The sequence below is a fragment of the Pezoporus occidentalis genome, unplaced genomic scaffold (assembly GCF_034315485.1).
Source record: "Pezoporus occidentalis ecotype Australia unplaced genomic scaffold, CSIRO_AGI_Poc_V1 ctg32, whole genome shotgun sequence".
Classification (NCBI taxonomy): Eukaryota; Metazoa; Chordata; class Aves; order Psittaciformes; family Psittacidae; genus Pezoporus; species Pezoporus occidentalis.
The window spans coordinates 3329847-3348097 of NW_026915158.1; the positions used below are offsets into that span (position 1 = coordinate 3329847).

General features: G+C 40.5%; 2 protein-coding genes across 5 annotated transcripts in view; one reads left to right on the forward strand and one right to left on the reverse strand.

Annotated features, from left to right (window-relative positions):
- The window catches only part of GTPBP6 (GTP binding protein 6 (putative)), an 11347-nt gene extending 3399 nt beyond the window's left edge, over window positions 1–7948 (reverse strand). Inside the window, exons 1-6 of one of the 2 annotated variants that reach the window (XM_062628645.1) lie at window positions 7533–7948; window positions 4820–4946; window positions 4321–4391; window positions 2605–2735; window positions 2096–2166; window positions 1507–1665 (exon numbers count right to left, since the gene is read on the reverse strand). In XM_062628645.1, coding sequence (XP_062484629.1) covers window positions 1507–1665; window positions 2096–2166; window positions 2605–2735; window positions 4321–4391; window positions 4820–4946; window positions 7533–7844 — 871 coding nt within the window. In that variant the 5' untranslated portion in view covers window positions 7845–7948. Of the gene's footprint in view, window positions 1–1506; window positions 1666–2095; window positions 2167–2604; window positions 2736–4320; window positions 4392–4819; window positions 4958–7532 lie in introns of both variants that reach the window. The other variant, XM_062628643.1, reaches the window with a different exon arrangement.
- A 250-nt stretch (window positions 7949–8198) lies between these two features.
- The window catches only part of LOC134168675 (cohesin subunit SA-2-like), a 58585-nt gene continuing 48532 nt past the window's right edge, over window positions 8199–18251 (forward strand). The window contains exons 1-6 of one of the 3 annotated variants that reach the window (XM_062628648.1): window positions 8199–8216; window positions 9101–9279; window positions 13703–13787; window positions 15039–15185; window positions 16514–16610; window positions 17920–17996. In XM_062628648.1, coding sequence (XP_062484632.1) covers window positions 9236–9279; window positions 13703–13787; window positions 15039–15185; window positions 16514–16610; window positions 17920–17996 — 450 coding nt within the window. In that variant the 5' untranslated portion in view covers window positions 8199–8216; window positions 9101–9235. Of the gene's footprint in view, window positions 8217–9100; window positions 9280–13241; window positions 13260–13702; window positions 13788–14731; window positions 14847–15038; window positions 15186–16513; window positions 16611–17919; window positions 17997–18251 lie in introns of those variants that run through there. The other 2 variants (XM_062628650.1, XM_062628649.1) reach the window with 2 other exon arrangements.

The window sequence follows — 18251 nt, forward strand, 5'->3', positions numbered from 1 at the left end:
TTCCCTGGAGATGTTCAGGAGTTATCTGGACACAAACCCGAGTAATGTGCTCTAGGTGACCCTGCTTGAACAGTTAGGGTGGAGATGATCCCTAGTGGTCCCTTCCAACCCCAACTATTCTGTGATTCTGTGATTAGTTATCTATATGATGTTAGGAAATCCAAAGACAGTCTTAACTTTTGAAAACTGGAATTGGATTTAAAGCCACAGCTGGAAGCTATGCTGCAAAACTGCAAGATGATCAAATACTGAACTGACCTGCAAAGTGACCTACCCACATCCCTCACCTCTCAGACTATCTGAAGAGCACTGCCATGACAGCATTAGAAAGCATACTTACACACTCCTCAGTGCTTCTGTTGTCAAACAATTCAATATTTACTTGTTAAAACCAACAGTAAACAGAAGCACTAATAATACATAGCTTACTAGGTTGACGCTTTCATTACGCATTTCCTCATGAACTTATCACTAAAGACATTCATTTAACTCAATGAATATTTCACGGAATTTAGTCATTAAAGAGCTCAGTACATACCCTGGCTGAAGTATTTAAATTATGTGTACAATACTGCAAAATATGTATATTTGATTTTTCAGCTTTAAAAGTATGGAAGGGGTAATGGGTTCAAACTAAAACAGGGGAAGTTCAGGTTAGATATAAGGAAGAAGTCTTTACTGTGAGGGTGGTGAGGCTCTGGAACAGATTGTCCAAAAAAGCGGTGAATGCTCCATCCCTGGCAGTGTTCAAGGCCAGGTTGGACGCCGCCTTGGGTGACACAGTCTAGTGTTAGGCGTTCCTGCCCATGGCAGTGGGGGGTGTTGGAATTAGATAATCATAAGGTCCTTTCCAACCCAAACCATTCTATGATTCCGTAACATAAAAATTAGTACAAGGTAAGTTTTTATAAAGATGTTGAATAAGAAAATGAAATGGGTCTTAAGATAATGTAACCTGAAAAAGTATCTAGTCCAAAGGCTATTTATGCCTTGTGTATGAAAAACTTCAGCTTGATTTAGATTCTCTTATGAGAACATCTCAGAACACTATACATCAATCAATGAAAAGCTACAGTGCTTCTTAAGCATATTTCCACATCAGCTGCCACATCTCCTGAGTTTTCCTCCTGTGCCTCAAGCCTTCACAGTGATCCAAATATCAACATACTTTTCTCTCACCCATTCTGATCAAGTAATAGAGATTCATACATAGGGACACTAACAGTATAGTCTTCAGCACTGTATGCAAAATCTTTTTGGCACAACAGGTACTAGGCATTTCTCCAAAACATATCTTCAAGACCAAAAAACCAAAAGAACTAACTACAAGCAGCATAATTTGCTTTCCTAACTATACCTTAATTGACACATACTCATTACACAGTTTAAAAACTAATTAAAATAAGAAGCCTATTCACACTGAAATGAGATTCTGGCTAGAGATTCTAATTAAAAAGTAGACAATGTAAGCTCTTTCGCGCTACAGTTTCATGAGTTTTTGCTTACCACAATTAGTATAACCCATTACTGAGATAATCGGAAACTCGCGTTTTTTGCGTTGAGTTCTAAGTAATGACCTTTTCCTCCTTAGTTTCTCCAGGGCATTCCTAATTTTAAGTTCTTTTTCTTTCAAGATACGATATTGTGTCTCCATAAATGTTTCACCTGAAATATACAAATGAATAATTGGCAGAATATTCTACAAGAGAAACAGTAAACCAAGTGATGTTGCGCATTTGGAAATCAGCGACTTAGTGCTAGGGCAGCTGAAGCTATAAACAAACAACTAAACTACCTATTTTTGCCTAAGAGTCAGTTACAACTAATTATTAAAATATGCACTAAGCAGTCTAGAATAACCATGTACACTTATGATAAACCCCTGTGGCAGCAAACGGTCTGTCCATGGCCACTTACTGAGCCAGAACAGACCAAACTTCATTATTTAAGCTATTTTCCAATACATTTTTGTATGTTCACTTAATTAGATGCAGAACACAGTTTTTTCTCCTGGCCTCCTCCAAATAAATAAGACGCAATTAATATTGTTCAAAGGCTATGGAGAAAATAAATCCTCTAATTCATGAGAATTTACCTGAGCCCATGATGTATCTTGATCCACCTCTCTGCTGATCTAGCTGAGACACCTCATTTTTCAGATTTGACCTGGCAGTGGAGTGACAGTTAATTAGGAGCAATTTTCTTTAATCAAGCTATCCTAAAATGCCTAACAAATGTGAAGCAGTAGTGATATTCTAATAGCACAAACAAAACCGCTAAATGACAGAGCTTTAAATAAAACCTGGTCATGGTGAGAAGCATGGCAACAGATTTCCACATTTTCCTAGCTTCTCAATGTGGTTTGAAAAAGCGTGCAACTCTTTTAGCAAGTTATAATGGCTATTCTGAAATTTCAGAGAGCCAAAGATGGTCCTGATGCATCCATGCAACTCACACCAACTGCCATGTACAAACGTCTATACCATATATGACACAAATGGTGTCATTTTTCTTCATAGTATAGTACTATAAGTTTTGTTGCTGTAAAGAAATAGTCACTAAACTATGTGAATATCAGTACGTGATTTGCACAGCTCAAGGTACCTGAGAAGTGGAATTTCAGCCAGTGCTATCTGAAGTTTTGCTTCTTTGGTCCGGGCATTACAACGAAAAATGTGAAGTACAACCGTGTATCTGTCAAAGACTTTCACACCCCAGGCATCTTCTAGTTCTTTCTTTAGCCATGTAAGACAAAATAACCTAGATGTTTTCTGTCCCCCACACAATCTGTAGATCAATTCCTACATAGCACTACAGTTACAGTTAGCTGATGGACACTTGACCTTAGAGGATTTCAGGACACTTGAACTTAAGAGGATTCCATTTCAGTGGATGGGCAATGATTATGAGCACACAAAGGCAAAACTGGTTGACCATGAAGAAAGGTGTTAAAGAAAGTTTAGAGGGCAGAACTTTATGTCTATACCTATTAAGAATCCTTCCACTGCCTTTGACAGATTCTGACAACAGCCCTTAACAGCATTATCTCAGAATCAAGAATCTCAGTGGTTAAGTCCTTGTAAAAAAATAATTATGAAATGCTGTGATGGGAAATGATAGGGATAATAGAGGAAAAAGAAAAAAAAATACCAAAATAAAACAAACAAATTATAGACAGCAAGGCAAAAAAACTATTTCCTAAGCAGCTTTTAACAAAATACTTGAAAAACCCCAATCAACGAACCAAAACCCAAACAACCCTCCCCACCTTTGTTCTAATTCAGCAAAAGACACTTAAAGTATGCAATAGGTCCCCTCTGCTCTCTCTAAAATCCAGAATGCTTGTTTCACACATGTTCTCAAGCGCTTTCTTGAATTAACCCTATCAAATTGCTCTTAAGGTTCAGATCTGTACAAGAAAAACTTTTTAGCAAATGCAGAACTGTAAGAACACATACTATAAATTAGGGAATATCAACTAGAAAATTGAAATGAAACATTTTCAACTTACATTTTATCAATACAGTGCTTAAAATAACTTTATTAGAGATATTTACCATCTCTGTTCATTTTATAATCAGAGAAAGCGTTCAAAACTACCAGCAAAGCATTATGTTTGCTTATGGATTTTGCATGCATTTTACACCCTGTATGATGCTGTATACACAAAAAAACCTAAAAAGCATGTATTTCAGTTTGTCTAAGCATTTCAAAGAGCATCTATAGTTTGTGTACCAGTTGTTTTACTCCTAGTGTTCAAAAAAGTGAATCATGCTCCTTTCCCCATCCATTTAAAATATGGTTTCTATTTAAGGGTTAGGAATTAAAGTTTCAGTATTTGAAACATTTAAATACAAGCTTGCTCTGAATTTACACCTCGTATTAAAAATACAGTACAGTGTCCACAGAACTATGGGAAAATAAAGACACTATCCATGTAAGTATAAAAACTTCTGCATATAGCTAATCCAAAATGTTGACATTCTTCATAACAAAAGCTAGGCTGTCACCTTTAATTTGTGAAAAAAAGACCCTAAGTAACTTTTTCAACATTTTCAGTGGGGTCAGTGGTAAATGCAGGAGCATGGCTATTAGATTGCTCGAAAATTTCATGCACAAGAGCTGGAAATACATAAATATCTACCAGACAAATGTAAAAGGAATTAAGTTTCCTTTCAACAAAACTCCAGGTGTGTCCAGGTGGCCACATATATTACCACTTGCGAATTCAGTGTCATAACTGACCCTACTTCTTGTAAAATCAAGAGCTTCTGAACAATAGTGATTCAAAGAAACTTATTTTATACTCTATTTAATTACCTTTGTTAGTGAAGATATTCTTTCCACATTCAAGAAGACAGCTGTCACTTGGGGCAATTTTTTAATCTTTTCTAAAAGATGGATAACCATTGCAAAATACAGTGTTAAATGTCAATTCTCTTTTTAAAATTCACAGAATATAAAACCATTTTGCACAGAGCAGAATGCTCATAAAATATTCAAATGGCATCATGTTCTTTGCTCACAGAACAGTTGTAATTGCACGAGTTTAGTACTATGTCAAGAACAGACGCCAGTTTCACTTGTGTCAGTCACATGAATGTAGGGATTAAGTTGACTCACACATTTTCAGTGATCTCAGATTAATTGTACTCTGTGCTGCTTTGTAACCTTAAGAAAATTCTTTGATGCTTGTTTGCAAACCTGCACGATGGATGAACAACATTCTCTCTTCAGCTTTCTTACATATCTTTAAACAGTTCAACTGCAGAAACCTTCCATTTAGAATGCTGCAGGACTGAAAAATCTCCCTCCTTACCTGTTAAAACCTGGAAGTTTCCTTTGCCAAAAATTAATTTCTTGTCAGGATTTTTTGTAGGAATAACTATTTTATCTAAAACTGTCCAGTTCTGAAGGGTATCTACAAGAGCAACGGCTTCAGCAACCTGTAATTCAGCTTTAGGAATACAAAAAAGAAAAAAAAAAGATTGCAATATACCATTATAACTTCGCCCAGATTTCCAATAACTATAGTACATGCATGAAAAGGGAAACAGTAAGCTACACTAAAATTCTACGAGGCTATTTATATCAACCTATTGCATAAGGAGCAAAATGTCTTGCCTCTAATCAGAGTAATTTACTTCTACTTTGATGCAATTTTATCACACAAAGCATCTTTCTACCAGTACAAATTATTTCCATGGTTGTTGATCTAGAGGAATTTTTAACTGTATTGTCAGCAAAGAAATTATCAAGCTTTTTGCCTTAACAAGTGAAATAACTAACTAGCTGGAAAATAAATTATGTTATTTCAGATGAGCACAAACCTGTGTGATTAATTCCTTTGTGTATTGTGGCAATATTTAAAGAATTACTAATATGACATATCCTACTGCTACTTTTTCATAAAGGACTTACACTGATTTATGACTTGATAAAACCAGCAGATTCCGATCCTGTATTCTGGTTCATCAGTCACTTTAAAAAAACCACAACTACATGGCAAAGCACTGACTTCTGAGGACTTTGTGAAATGACAAACACTACATGGGCATATCCTGGTAGATAATAGTTGTCCATGAGCCAGCAATGTGCCCTTGTGGCCAAGAAGGCCAGTAGTATCTTGGGGTGCATTAGCAAGAGGATTGCCAGCAGGTTGAAGGAGGTCATCCTCCCCCTCTACTCTGCTGTGGTGAGGCCTCACTTGGTATACTGTGTCCAATTCTGGCTCCCCAGCAAAAGAGAGACATGAAGCTCCTGAAGCAAGTCCAGTGAAGTGCTACTATGATTATTAAGGGTCTGGAGCATCTTTCATATGAGGAAAGGCAGAGAGAGCTGGGCCTGTTCATCCTAGAGAAGAGAATGCTCAGGGGTGATCTGATCAATGTGTATAAGTATCTGAAGGGAGGGCTTCAAGAGGATGAAGCCAGACTCAGTGGTGCCAGGCAATAAGATGAGAGGCAGGGGCATAAACTGAAACAAAAGAAATTCCACCTGAACACAAGGAAAAACTTTACTGTGAGGGTGACTGAGCACTGGAATAAATTGCATAGAGACATTGTTCAGTCTCCTTCCCATGAGATTCAAGACCCAATCCTGAGCAATGTGTTCTAGTTGACCTTGCCTGAGCAGGGAGGTTGCGCTAGATGACCTCTGGTGGTCCTTTCCAGCCTCAACCATTCTGTGGTATCAGATCAGAATATCCAGTTTTGATTTCCCCCACTTTTCCTCCTTTCATAACAGATTTTCCAATTTCTTCTACATCTCAAAGCCAAATTTATATATCAAATGTTACCCTGGTCAAAAAGGTAATACATTTTTAAAGATAACCACAATCCTCTTCCTCCTCATATTGTTAGTGGTCCTTGTAAGATTTCCTGTTGTACCTGTGGTGTTTCAACAATCAGTCCAAACCATTTGTTCAGAATTCAGGCTCTTCATCTGGAGGGCGTAAATAAATGGAAACGGATCACTGCCATTCTTCTGCATGTCTGGACAGAAAGGTGCCTTCATATTTTATTTATTTTTCAGTTGTAAAATGGGACTGCTTATGTAAATTTTGAAAAGGTTACAACCTTTTTCTGCAACATAACAATTTGTTATAATAAGCAGTACTAAAAAAACCTAAATGAGATTTAGGTTCATCACAAAATCAGAGTACAAGAGGAATCATATATAAACTGTCTATATACAAAAAGCTAACTTATGAGATGCTTAATCCTTTCCAACTTTGTAATCAGAGAAACATTTCAAGGAATATCAAGTTAATAATATATCTTAATTGTGCATGATTAATACCTATATATTAGACAGCTACAAGGATTTAGATGCACCCCAGGAAAACCTACTTTCTGCAGGTCTGGGCTGTTTTGCTGAGGATGTTGCTCTAACACACTTCACTTGACAGCTTTATATTTAGATAATTTCCATTAAGTGGTCAAGGCCAGGTTGGATGGGGCTTTGAGGAACTTCTTCTGTCCATGGCAGAGGGGCTGGAACTAGATGATCTCTAAGGTGCCTTCCAACCCAAGCCATATGATGATGCCAGGAGAGTATTCTTGCTTTTCACCCAACTCCTGTGTAAGCCTAAGAGTGCAGGACTCCTGAAGGCTATTAACGTTCTGCTAAGAAGGGTGAAACACTTCTATTTCCTTAAGCAACCTTAAAGCTCCATACACAGAGTCGTTCTGCTCTCCAAGCCCCAAAGCCATGGTGATCCAAAAGTCAAAGCACAGATCTGCTAACACTCACTGACAGCACATTGTCTCTTAAAAGGTTATCAGAGATCAGCCACAAAGACTTTATCAGAGCCTGTATTTCGCTAGCTGTCCCAGACAGCATTTCTATTTTACCACTCCAGTAACGGATCTACTTTACGCTAATGGCACTCACTCCCTACAAGTACTCCTGCGGGCCATAGAGACCTAGAACGGGAGAAAACCGAGAAGTGGCGCGGCTGGCTGGCAGGACCCACTGTCGGGTGACCGTCCGAAGCCTCCCCATACCCCAGCCCCGGCGCGGCCACGCACCAGTGGTGAGCGGCGATTTCTTTGGGCCCCACTTGACCGCCGGGTGCACCACGACCACGCGCTGCACGCCGGGCTCCACGGCCAGAGGAGAGGGGCCCAGCAGCTCCTCCAGCTCCGCCGCCTCCTCCTCCTCCTCCTCCTCCTCCTCCTCCTCTTCTTCTTCTTCTTCTTCTTCATCCCCGCCGGCGCTCGCCGCTCCGTTCCACCGCCCTCCGCCGCCCGCCCGTGGTGGTTCACTCCTGCCCGGCGGCCGCTGGGGAGCCCGCAGGCCAGAGGCGGCGCTGAGCGGGCGGGCGGACAGCAGCCCGCCATGGCAGCGGGCCGCGCCGAGAGCCGCCACCAGGAGCCGGCAGCGCGCAAGGAACGACTGCGAGATGCGGCCAGGCCCCATAATCACCCCTCCTCCGGTCAAAACAGCTGCAGACACCACCACAACCCTGTCCATCCAACCCTCGCCCCGGCCACTACGGAAGCCCGACGGCATTAACGCGCCCCGAATGGGCGGTATCGAGCCACGTGACAGCGGCCCACGCCTCTGATAGGCCGGGCGGCGCGGAGGGATGGGCCGTGATTGACGCGGGTCTGCAGACGGGCTCAGGCCGCCGCAGTAAGGGGTGGGAGAGTGGCCAGCCAAGGGGCGGTGTGGGCGCGTACCCCGGCCTGCGGAGCGCGGCCACGGCGCAGGTGAGTGACAGGCCCCGGGTTTGACGCACCGCGTTTCATACTTCTCTGGCACGACCCGGGGTCTCGGGTCTCGGGCTTCCCGCGCCGAGCCGCCGCCCGTTGCGTCCCATCACGGCGACGGTGTTGTTCCTGAGGCAGCCCTGCCTGTGCGGGGTGCGGGCCGCCGGCGTTGCGGGGTCTGCCCCGGGAGAGGAGGGTTCAGCTGGCCGTATGGCCGTGGGAACTTAAGGCTCTCTCACGGGCGGCGGCTTTGTAGCGCTGCCGCCTCAGGGCTCCTGAGGTGCCATCTGCGAATTCGCCTGCCTGAAGTAATGTGTTTCTCGGAGTCGCATCCCTTTCTGCGGACTGGTTTTGCGGGGGCCTTTCCGACTTGGTTTTGAGGGAGCTGCCTGGAACTGTTGCAGTGTGTCCAGAGGAGTCGACAAGGATGATCAGAGGGCTGGAGCACTTCTATGAAGAGAGGCTTGAGAGAGCTGGGCTTGTTCAGCCTGGAGAAGGTCTTTGGAGAGACCTTATAGCAGCCTTCCGGTACCTAAAGGGGGCCTACAGGAAAGCCGGAGAAGAGCTTTTTACAAGGGCATGTAAGGATAGGACAAGAGGGTAATAACTTTAAACTGAAAGAGTTACATTTAGATTAGATATTAGGAAGAAGTCCTTTACTATGAGAGTGGTGAGGCACTGGCACAGGTTGCCCAGAGAAGGTGTGGCTGCCCCATCCCTGGCAGTGTTCAAGGCCAGGCTGGAGTGGGCTTTGAGCAACCTGGTCTAGTGGAAGGTGTTCCTGCCTGTGGCAGGAGGGTTGTAACTGGTCCCTTCCAACCCAAACCATTCTATGGTTCTATGAATTAATTCTCTTTCTTTTTTTTTTCCTCTTTTCTTGACAGTTTTTGGCTGCTGTTTCACCCGCAAGAAGTAGAGCCTTGATAAGTTTTTAGCACTACTGATCTTGGTGAATTGCCTCAAAAGAAGTGCTGCTCTTGTTAGCTTGCTGCCTATACTGCTGAAATAATGTAGCGGAAATGATAGCCGAGCCCAACACAGCCAATAACCTTCCCAGCCAAAAGTAAGACCTGTCAGAGGTTGCCTGTAGAATTTATTGGTAAATTAAGGTGCTGTCCCTTGAATTTGTGCCCCACAGATACTGGGCAGTCTATCATGTGTTGTTTTGGTGGGAGGGGGAAAAAGCAGGGATTTGCTATGCACTATGTCTTGTTACTAATTTCTCCACTTTATTCCCTTTATGTATTGTTTAGCCTCTTCTTAATGTAGTGCTTTATGCAGGAACCTTGGCCTTGCAAGCTTTTCTGTGCCTTATTCTGTGCACCCCTGTGGCAGGGGGGTTGGAACCAGGTGGTCTTTAAGGTCTCTTCCAACCCAAACCATTCTATGATTCTGTGATTATTCACCACAGTGGAAATAAACCTACTTTGAGGAAAAAAAAAAAAGGGCAGATTGATAGTCAACACATGTTCACTTCAGCTGTGGATTTGGGGATACTGAGCAGGAAGACTGCTAAGTAATCTGTAATCTGCCTGTTGGCACTGAAGAGGGAATTGCTTCTCTTTTTTTTTTTTTTTAATTAGGATATGTCATGTCTTCTTCCTTTCATAATGTATTTCTCCAGTCATCAGTTGAGGTGATCTATGAACCAAATATATTCATATCATTGTCTGCAAAGTGGTATTTAGAAGTTCTACTAGAGCAGATACAAATAGATAAAAGGTAAAGCTAAAGCATTTGGACATATCTTGTCTAGTTTCAAAGGGTGAAGCTGCTTAGGAGTCCAGTGCTGCATGCATTCATTGCAGCCCAATCTTTGCTGATCCTGCCACCTTCTGAGGATGTCTGCTCTAGGTCTTTTGCTTCATTAAGCTCTAACAAAGGGTGAGAGGTGTATTCCTCATATTCCATGATAACAATTAATATAGCTTCCCATATGTCCTTTCCAGTATGTTTCATCTGAAGCCAGCCTCTTACTTGTGAAAGTGTCAGAAGGGCATCTGGCAATTGCTTACCTGAGTTTCTTATGTTGCTTCTAAAAGATGAAACAGCTGTGTTGAAATTTCTAATTTTAAAAGTCTATGTAGGATTCTTCCAGTAACATAGGTTAATTGTTCCTTTTATGCAGCTAAAGCAATGTTATCTTTGTTAAATAGGTAGCTTTCTTTTTAAGGGTGAGTCACTAAATCTGCTCCAAATGTTTATTGAAATGAGAAAACTGAATTCAGAAATTCTTGGAACAGTATTGTGTTTGAGGACTAGATGAAGGACTTCGCCTCCTTCCAACTTCAAGATTTTTTATCTCATCACTAGTACTTCCAGTGCTAGTGAAAGGACTGTATTGTGGCAGGCGTATGAGATCAAAATGAGTCAGAGCCATACAGGGTATAAAAGCGAAAATTAGGCTAAGATAGGAATGCCTGTGCTTTCCTACTGATTGCTGATGGAAACAAAGTGAATAGCAGGGAATTGTTTCTTACCAGCATGAGGCAGTGAATTTAGGTATACAAAAGTGCTCGGTATGGTATAGACTAGCAGAGGAGAGCAAAAAACCCACTAGTTCAAAATTTGTCAAACCTACAGTTGCACTCCTATAGTTGAAAAGATATTAAATAGAGAGATGTATAAGAACTGCTGCAGAATTGATCACGTCATCCTCAACTAGATCCAATGGTTCCTACTTTGCTCAAGAAGGTTAGAGGACATCTTAATTCTTTTAACAGTTTCTTCAACAGAAACTTAGTTGTGCAAATAAAAACTCAACCAAAACATCTCTGTTGATCTCTAAGTGGTTTCATGAAGTTTGGTTTCTAGGCTCTGGTCTAGTTCCTGCGAATGTTTAAGTACCTGCCTTATGAACAGTCTTACTGGAAACACCAGTATTAAAAGGGAAAAAAGAGAAAGGAAAAACATGAGTGTTGATAATGCCTGTATTTTAAAAATCTCGACTTCTGTGTAGATTGTCTGTTGTAGCATGGTGCTTCCTATGGCGTTGCTATGTGCTGTGGTGCACTGATAACCAAAGCAGTTCAGAAAAGTAAATGGCTTTTTAATATTAGTATTTAGTGCTTTTTGCATTTGTTGAGTGTTTTAAGACAGATGCCTTAGTGCATGTGTGAAAGTTACTCTAACTGGTTTCATCACAGAGATGTTGCTTTACTTGGCGTTGTTAGCCCAATGTGAGGAAGTTATCGATCATCTGCTTTCTTATTCTTGCAGGCTTTGCTGAGCTTTGTTAAGCATATACCAGGCATTCCCTTACTTTGTGGAGCCCCTTTTGCTACAGGTACATTTTGCCTGGCATAAGCTGACTAAATAGCACAGGGCAAGTAGATACCATCTGTAGCGCCATCCTTCAAGATGTTCTTGGGAAAAGACACATGAGTTAAAACTTCAGAGAAGTATATTCTAGACAGATACTAGAAGTCGTGCATGATTAGACAAGTACTTGACTGAACTGTCCTGCAGCAGTGATGATTTTTTAGTTATTTGTTTTAATTCATCTTGGAATCAAATATAGTTGCTGTAATCAAATACAAGGCATTTATTTTTATGATGGGGTGGAGCAAGTTGCTAAATAGTGCATGCAAACAAATCAGGAAAAGTTTTTGAGAGTGTGTTGAGCGTTATGTTTAGGTATAATGCAGCAACAGGTAGCACATGTTATCATGATGTTGGCTGGCATCAGACTTGTAGTTCTAGTGAAATGATGCGAGTCAGAACATGTTAGTCCAGCCCCATAATGTAGCATACTGCTTTGAAATCAAGAGTGGAAGGATTTAACTACCTAGGATAAGTAGCTCCTTGATGAACATGTTTGGGTTCTTTTTGTTGATTTGTGGTCTGTAGAAGGATCTGGGAAGAGCTGACTGGCATCAGAAAAGCAGTACATGTTGCTGTCTCTTGCTGCTTTTCTTTTCAACTAGGAAGTCTCTGGTGGTGCTTGAGACACTTAATCTCTGTGACTTGCAATTGCAAATCAAAGAAAACATTTGAAAACTTTTGCAAACTATTGCTGACTCACTTGTGAACTATATAGCTCATCCCTCTCTTTTCTGTGACATGAGTATTGGTAGGATGAACTGATGTAGTGATTGGTTTGCCTTGAATATGTTTCTTGGCTTCCATCTGTCAAGCACTGAGGCATATTCTGAACTTCTCTATAACAAGACATTAATTGAATTTAACTTTCATGGGACTTTTCTCTGTAGGGAAGTTAAGCATTTGCATCATTGTATTTAGAATGTTGATATATTTAGAGTTTTATATTTATATAGAATTTTTATAGGAGTCTTTGGAGACCTAATTCTACATCGCTTATGGTAAAGTGTGCCAATAGATTAAAAAAGTAAATGGAGATTTGTTAACTATGAACTTCTGTCTGCTCACACTAATAAAATAACATCAGGACCTTGGTCCTGCAGTTGATGCTATTCAGCCTCGGGATTTGCTTTACAGAGGCAATGTCTGACTGAAACAGTCTTGGGAAGACAGCAATAGTGGTTATCTGGCACTGATAAACCTAGCTGGAGTTGAGCTGGTTTTGCCTCCACAGCACAGTTAATTCTCCGTCTGGGTTAGCCAACAGTAGATATTGGAGAGTTGACTGTGTCTTACAGTGTAATACACTGTTTTATAATTTGTAAAGTGATCATTTGTGTTAGCACACTTTCTTGTTGCAGCAGTATCACAAAATGAAAGTAACTGTACACTCTTATATTTACTCTTTTTTTTGGTGCCTTATAGTATGAGTCAACTAGCTTCATGTCCTGGCCACCATAGTTTAAAAGGAGGCCATAGCAGTCAGCTACCAGTACTGGACCTGCTGCACAAGTGGGATCCAGCTCATCTGTTCAGATGTGACCTTTGGCAAAGCCTATTGTTAGCCCTGAGAACGATGAAAAGTGGCATGATTTCATTGCAGATAAATGTATGGCTTCAGATCTCCCAGAAGGTGCATCTTTATTTTCCTCCATCATACTAGCAATGACCTTCAAATGAAATTTCTTATGTCTTTTTTCTTCAGCATGTTTTATAGACAAGGTAAAACAGTTTCTTCCTCTTGCTTCAAATTGTAGACCCATCAAATGTTATTACGTTCTTTTGTTTAGAGAACTCACAAAGTGAATGCATACTCATGTTATTGTTTCATAGTGCAGAGCTCTTCAGTCAGCAAATGCTGGCTTAAGTCAACATCAGGATTCTGTTTCATTTACTTGCTTTCTACTTTCTTGATATCTTTGATAGTTTTGCTGGTTTTCAGTGTATCTTGCAGGAAAGCAAATAGTTTGAAAAAGGCCCCAAATTTCTGGTGTACTTTTAAAGTCAGCTGTTTTGTTTCTAGTAACAAAATGACATAATTTCCAAACAAGTAATTAAAAACATTTAAATACCTATATAAGCTCTTGATTTCTTCTGTTGTTTGTATTGAAGCGTAGTTTTGTGTTCTCACTGCTAACCTCTTCAATGTATCCATTACACTTCAGAGAGAATGCTGTCCATGATGAGACTGTGCCTGAGTCTGCTGTGCAGAATGGCAGCTGTGTGAGAAATGGCAACCTGAAAACACCAGTAAGTTGATTTTTAAAATACCCCCCCCATGTTTATTAAATAGGAATTTATTTTCTGTCTCATTCAATTGTTACAAAATTGAGTATTACATAAACCGATCATAATATGATACATTGTTGTGGTTTAAGCCCAGCGGGTAACTTGGAACCATGCAGCCACTCACTCACCCCTGTTCTTCCTCCCCCATGCTCTCAGAGGAGTGGGGAGGAGAATTGAAGGAATGTAAATGCCAGAGGTTGAGATAAGAACAGTTCAATAACTAAAGTGTAATAGAAAACTAGTACTACTAGCATCAATAATAACAATAATGATGGGGAAATAACAAGGGGAGTGAATATGAAACTGAAAGGGGAAAATTGGAAGAGAAAATAATAAAACACAAGAAATACAATTGCTCACCACCTGCTGACTGATACCCAGCCAAACCAGAGCACTGATCTGGGCCTTCTGGCTAACTCCCACCATTTCATATACTAGGCATGATGTGCTGTGGTATGGAATACCCCTTTGGCTAGTTTGGGTCAGGTCTCTGCTTCCGCCCGGCTTCTTTTGTCCCTCCTCACTGGCAGAGCATGAGACTGAAAAGTCCTTGATCAGGGTAAGTGCTGCTTAGCAACAACTGAAAACATAGGTGTGTTATCAGCATTGTTCTCAGACTAAAACCAAAACACAGCACTGCACCAGCTACTAAGAAGGAGAAAAATAACTTACAGCTGAACCCCAAACATGCATCTGTATGCAGTCTAGTCACTGGATGCAGCTTGACCTCAAATTTTGTTTGGTGTCAGAACCTCAGTGCTGGCTTTTAAACAGTCAGTTCATTTCAGTGAGTGTTTTTCCTTAGTTGTGTATTGTGTGTAGCTGATGTTAATTTGAAGGTTCTGTGTTTACCCTGTGAGTGAAAAGATGTAGAAGAGTTTCTGTGCTTGCTGTCTATTCTGCAGAAACTACAGCTGCCACTGAAAAATGCCTTCTGGATAGTACACAACTGGTCAGAAGCTTCTTTCCTGTTATACATTCCTATGATTATGACTCATTGTTGAGATAAAATTCAAACTGGTAAACCCTTTCTTTCATTCCCTTACAGTATGGTCATGTTTGATAAGACTTTGTGTCCTTGAAGCTTAAAAGTTAGCACCCTGGGGAAATCATTACAATGAGAGTAAAATAGACTTGTTATTAGGGGATAATTTAGGTATTGGCTGTTATGTGTTATGTTTTCTCACATCTTTTTTACTTGACTCATTTCAGAGAGAGAAGCGGAAGGTCCCACAGCAGTGTGAGAACATAAGGAGAAGTTCTGCCAGTAGCAAAAGAGTGAGCCGGCTGCAGAATGGCCAAGTGGTTGAGGCGGTTACGTTGTTTGAAGTGGTTAGCATGGGGAAGCAGGCCATGCAGGTATTTCTGGTTCTGAATTCTGAAAGGAGTTGGTGGAGGGAAGATAGATAGATAGATAGAGTGCTCATTTCAGTTATACTCTGGAGCACTGAAATTTTGGTCTGTTTTGGCACAGGTGGAGAAGAAATATGTTTGACTGGAAAACTTTTATGAGCATGACTGTTGAAAAGAATGCATCTTCAAGAAATTAGCAAATTTTTTTTTTTTTTTTTTTTTTTGTTTTTTTTTGTTGTTGTTGTTTTTTTTTTTTTTTTACCTCCATTCCAATACAGTTTGACAGCATTTTGCAAAATAGTCAGGTTCCCCTTGCCTCTGTGTAGTTAAAAATTTTCTTCACTGTGAGGAAGCCCACCTCCCCATACTCTGTGAGCATATATTATGTTTGTCTATATGTACGAAGGATTAAAACCTGGAGCCCAAATATTCTTATACAGGGTTATACCTATGTCTCTACTATGTAGTGTCTGTAAGCAAAGTGCTTGTGTGCACACATGAAAAGTACATTTATATTTTGGATGCAAGACCTCAGTTTTTCAAGATGTTTCTGTGGATGGACGTTTGCCATGCTATAGCTGCGTTAACTTGAGTAGAGCTCCTTGAAGAGCTCAGCTTTTGCTGTGGAAATCATAAATTGCTGTGCAAATCATAATGTGAAGGGCTTGGAAAGGCAGCAGCTGAAGTCTGTACTGCTGCTGCAAGAACTCATTAGACCTGTGTGGCACTAGAAGTGGGTTGAAGCCTGGATGGCCTGCCCCAGCAGGCCTGTGTCACATACAGGCTGTACTGCCCTAGAAATGAAATTTGGAGTTGGTTTTCAGCTTCAGTGTGGTATGTGAACTGTTTCAGGCTACTGCACAAATAGGGTGCTGAAGAAGACAACTCCCAGAAACAGTTGCTAATATTAATTAGTAGATTGTGCAGAGGTTAAATGTGTTGTGAGGTGTTTAATTTTTTATTTTTAAGTGAAACCATTACCTGGGTGCTGGCAAGAAGTCAGGAGGATGATGTTTTGGTTGATTTATATTAAATTAATTGAAGCTGTGGCTGTTTTCCCTATTAACAAGAAGCAAAGCATCTGTGAATGGCAACATTGCCCTGAGCAGAACTTGTGAATGAGCAGTTCAAGACTTCATTTTGCCCCAGAAAGTGTCTTTTTTTTTTTTATGTGCTATTAGAAATGGAACAAAATGGTGTGGAGTTTATTCTCGTTTTTATAATTTAATGTAGATAGAACAATGTTAGTTTGTGTCCTTGTCATGGATGTCGTTAGTGGAGTGCAGCATGCTGTGTTCAGCTCCTGACTAACGAGTTTCTTTAATCTTTTCTAGTCTGTAGTAGATGACTGGGTTGAAGCTTATAAACAAGACAGGAATGTGGCACTTTTAGATCTGATCAACTTCTTCATTCAGTGTTCGGGCTGTCAAGGTAATTTACCCTCTTAGTATCCCTTTTGATTGTCTGTGGGTGAGAGTAGTCTGAAGTATGCTTTCTAAAATGGAAAATTATGTATTTATAATCTGTACTGTTTGTTAAGATGGACTCCAGATGGTAAGGCCTAATAGTAAAGAATATTACTGGTTAAATTCCTTGACTGTGTTTATAGCATACCAGCTCCCAGAGTTGCATTTAAACATGGTTTGCAAGGTCAGGTTTCTGAAATGGCATGTCACATTGCTTTGCAGAATCCCCATATAGGGAAAATGGTTGTGATGACTGTACTAATTGAAATCCAATGTTTTAAAACATAAAATTTCAGTTGCCATTTGTTTCATAACTTCCTAGTATCTTTTGTTTGGCTAGTATCTCTTTTTGAATATAAACAACAAGGAAATTAAGCTCCCTACTTTGGTGGCTGGAAAGGGAATCTCTTCCCTCAACCCTCTTGTGTTACTTTTACAAGAGACTTATGATGCTGTCTATTTCATACAAACATTGAGACTGTCTGGGGACTGTCTGCTAGTGAAATGCTTCAGGATGGCAAGGAAGAGTTTTAAGAAGGCTGTTCTGTTAGCTTGAACTTTTGAGTGTATTTAAGCAGCTAGGCCTATGAGAAATCTGGAGAGGGACTTCTTACAATGTTGTGTTGTGACAGGACAAGGGGGAATGGCTTTAAACTGAAAGAGAGTACATTTAGATTAGGTATTAGGAAGAAATTCTTCACTGTGAGGGTGGTGAGGCACTGGCACAGGTTGCCCAGGGAAGCTGTGGCTGCCCCATCCCTGGCAGTGTTCAAGGCCAGGTTGAGTGGGGCTTTGAGCAACCTGGTTTAGTGGAAGGTGTTCCTGCCTGTGGCAGGAGGGTTGTAACTGGCTGACCTTTAAGGTCCCTTCCAACCCAAACCATTCTATGACTATGATTTTACACTTCACAGTTTTGTTTTTGTTTTCTGGTCTTTTGCTTTCTCTTAGGGGAAGTGTTTTGGGGCCCTTGACTAGCAGTGGGCAAAATGTTAGTAAATCCTTGAAGCAAATGAATGGACAGAGAAAACACCCATGCCAGACCCCACAGGGCAGAATTCCTAATGTGAATTTCAGTTTTGGTTCATGAGTATTTTCTACTATAAATGAATTTATATGTCTTTCTATATCTATATTGTCCTTACCAGTGTAAACAGAGATAAAGCAGAGAGTCTGTCCTACATGTTTCTAAATTTTATATAAAATTCTTGCTGTGTTTTGGACTTGATTAATATAATAAGGTGTTGGTAACTCTTTTTGAAATGCTACTTTTCTAGGCATGGTAACAGCAGAGATGTTTCAAAGTTTGCACAAGAAAGATGTCATGCAAAAAATGACAGAGAACTTTGATGAGGTAGGCAAAGCTTTGAGTTTGCATGTGTTGTTTATATAAACAGTAGGCTCTACGTTAATAGCCAACCTGGACAGAGTTTCTGCTGCTTAACGGGAGCTGTGTCCCATTTCCTTAATTTAGGAGATTTGGAAATTTTAAGATAAATTTGGTGTTCTAATGACCCATTTTAGCAGTAGCAGGATAATTTTTTTCTGTAAGCCACTCTTATTTTCAGGGTTTTATTCGGGCTAACTGTCGTCTTCATGAATCTGCCTT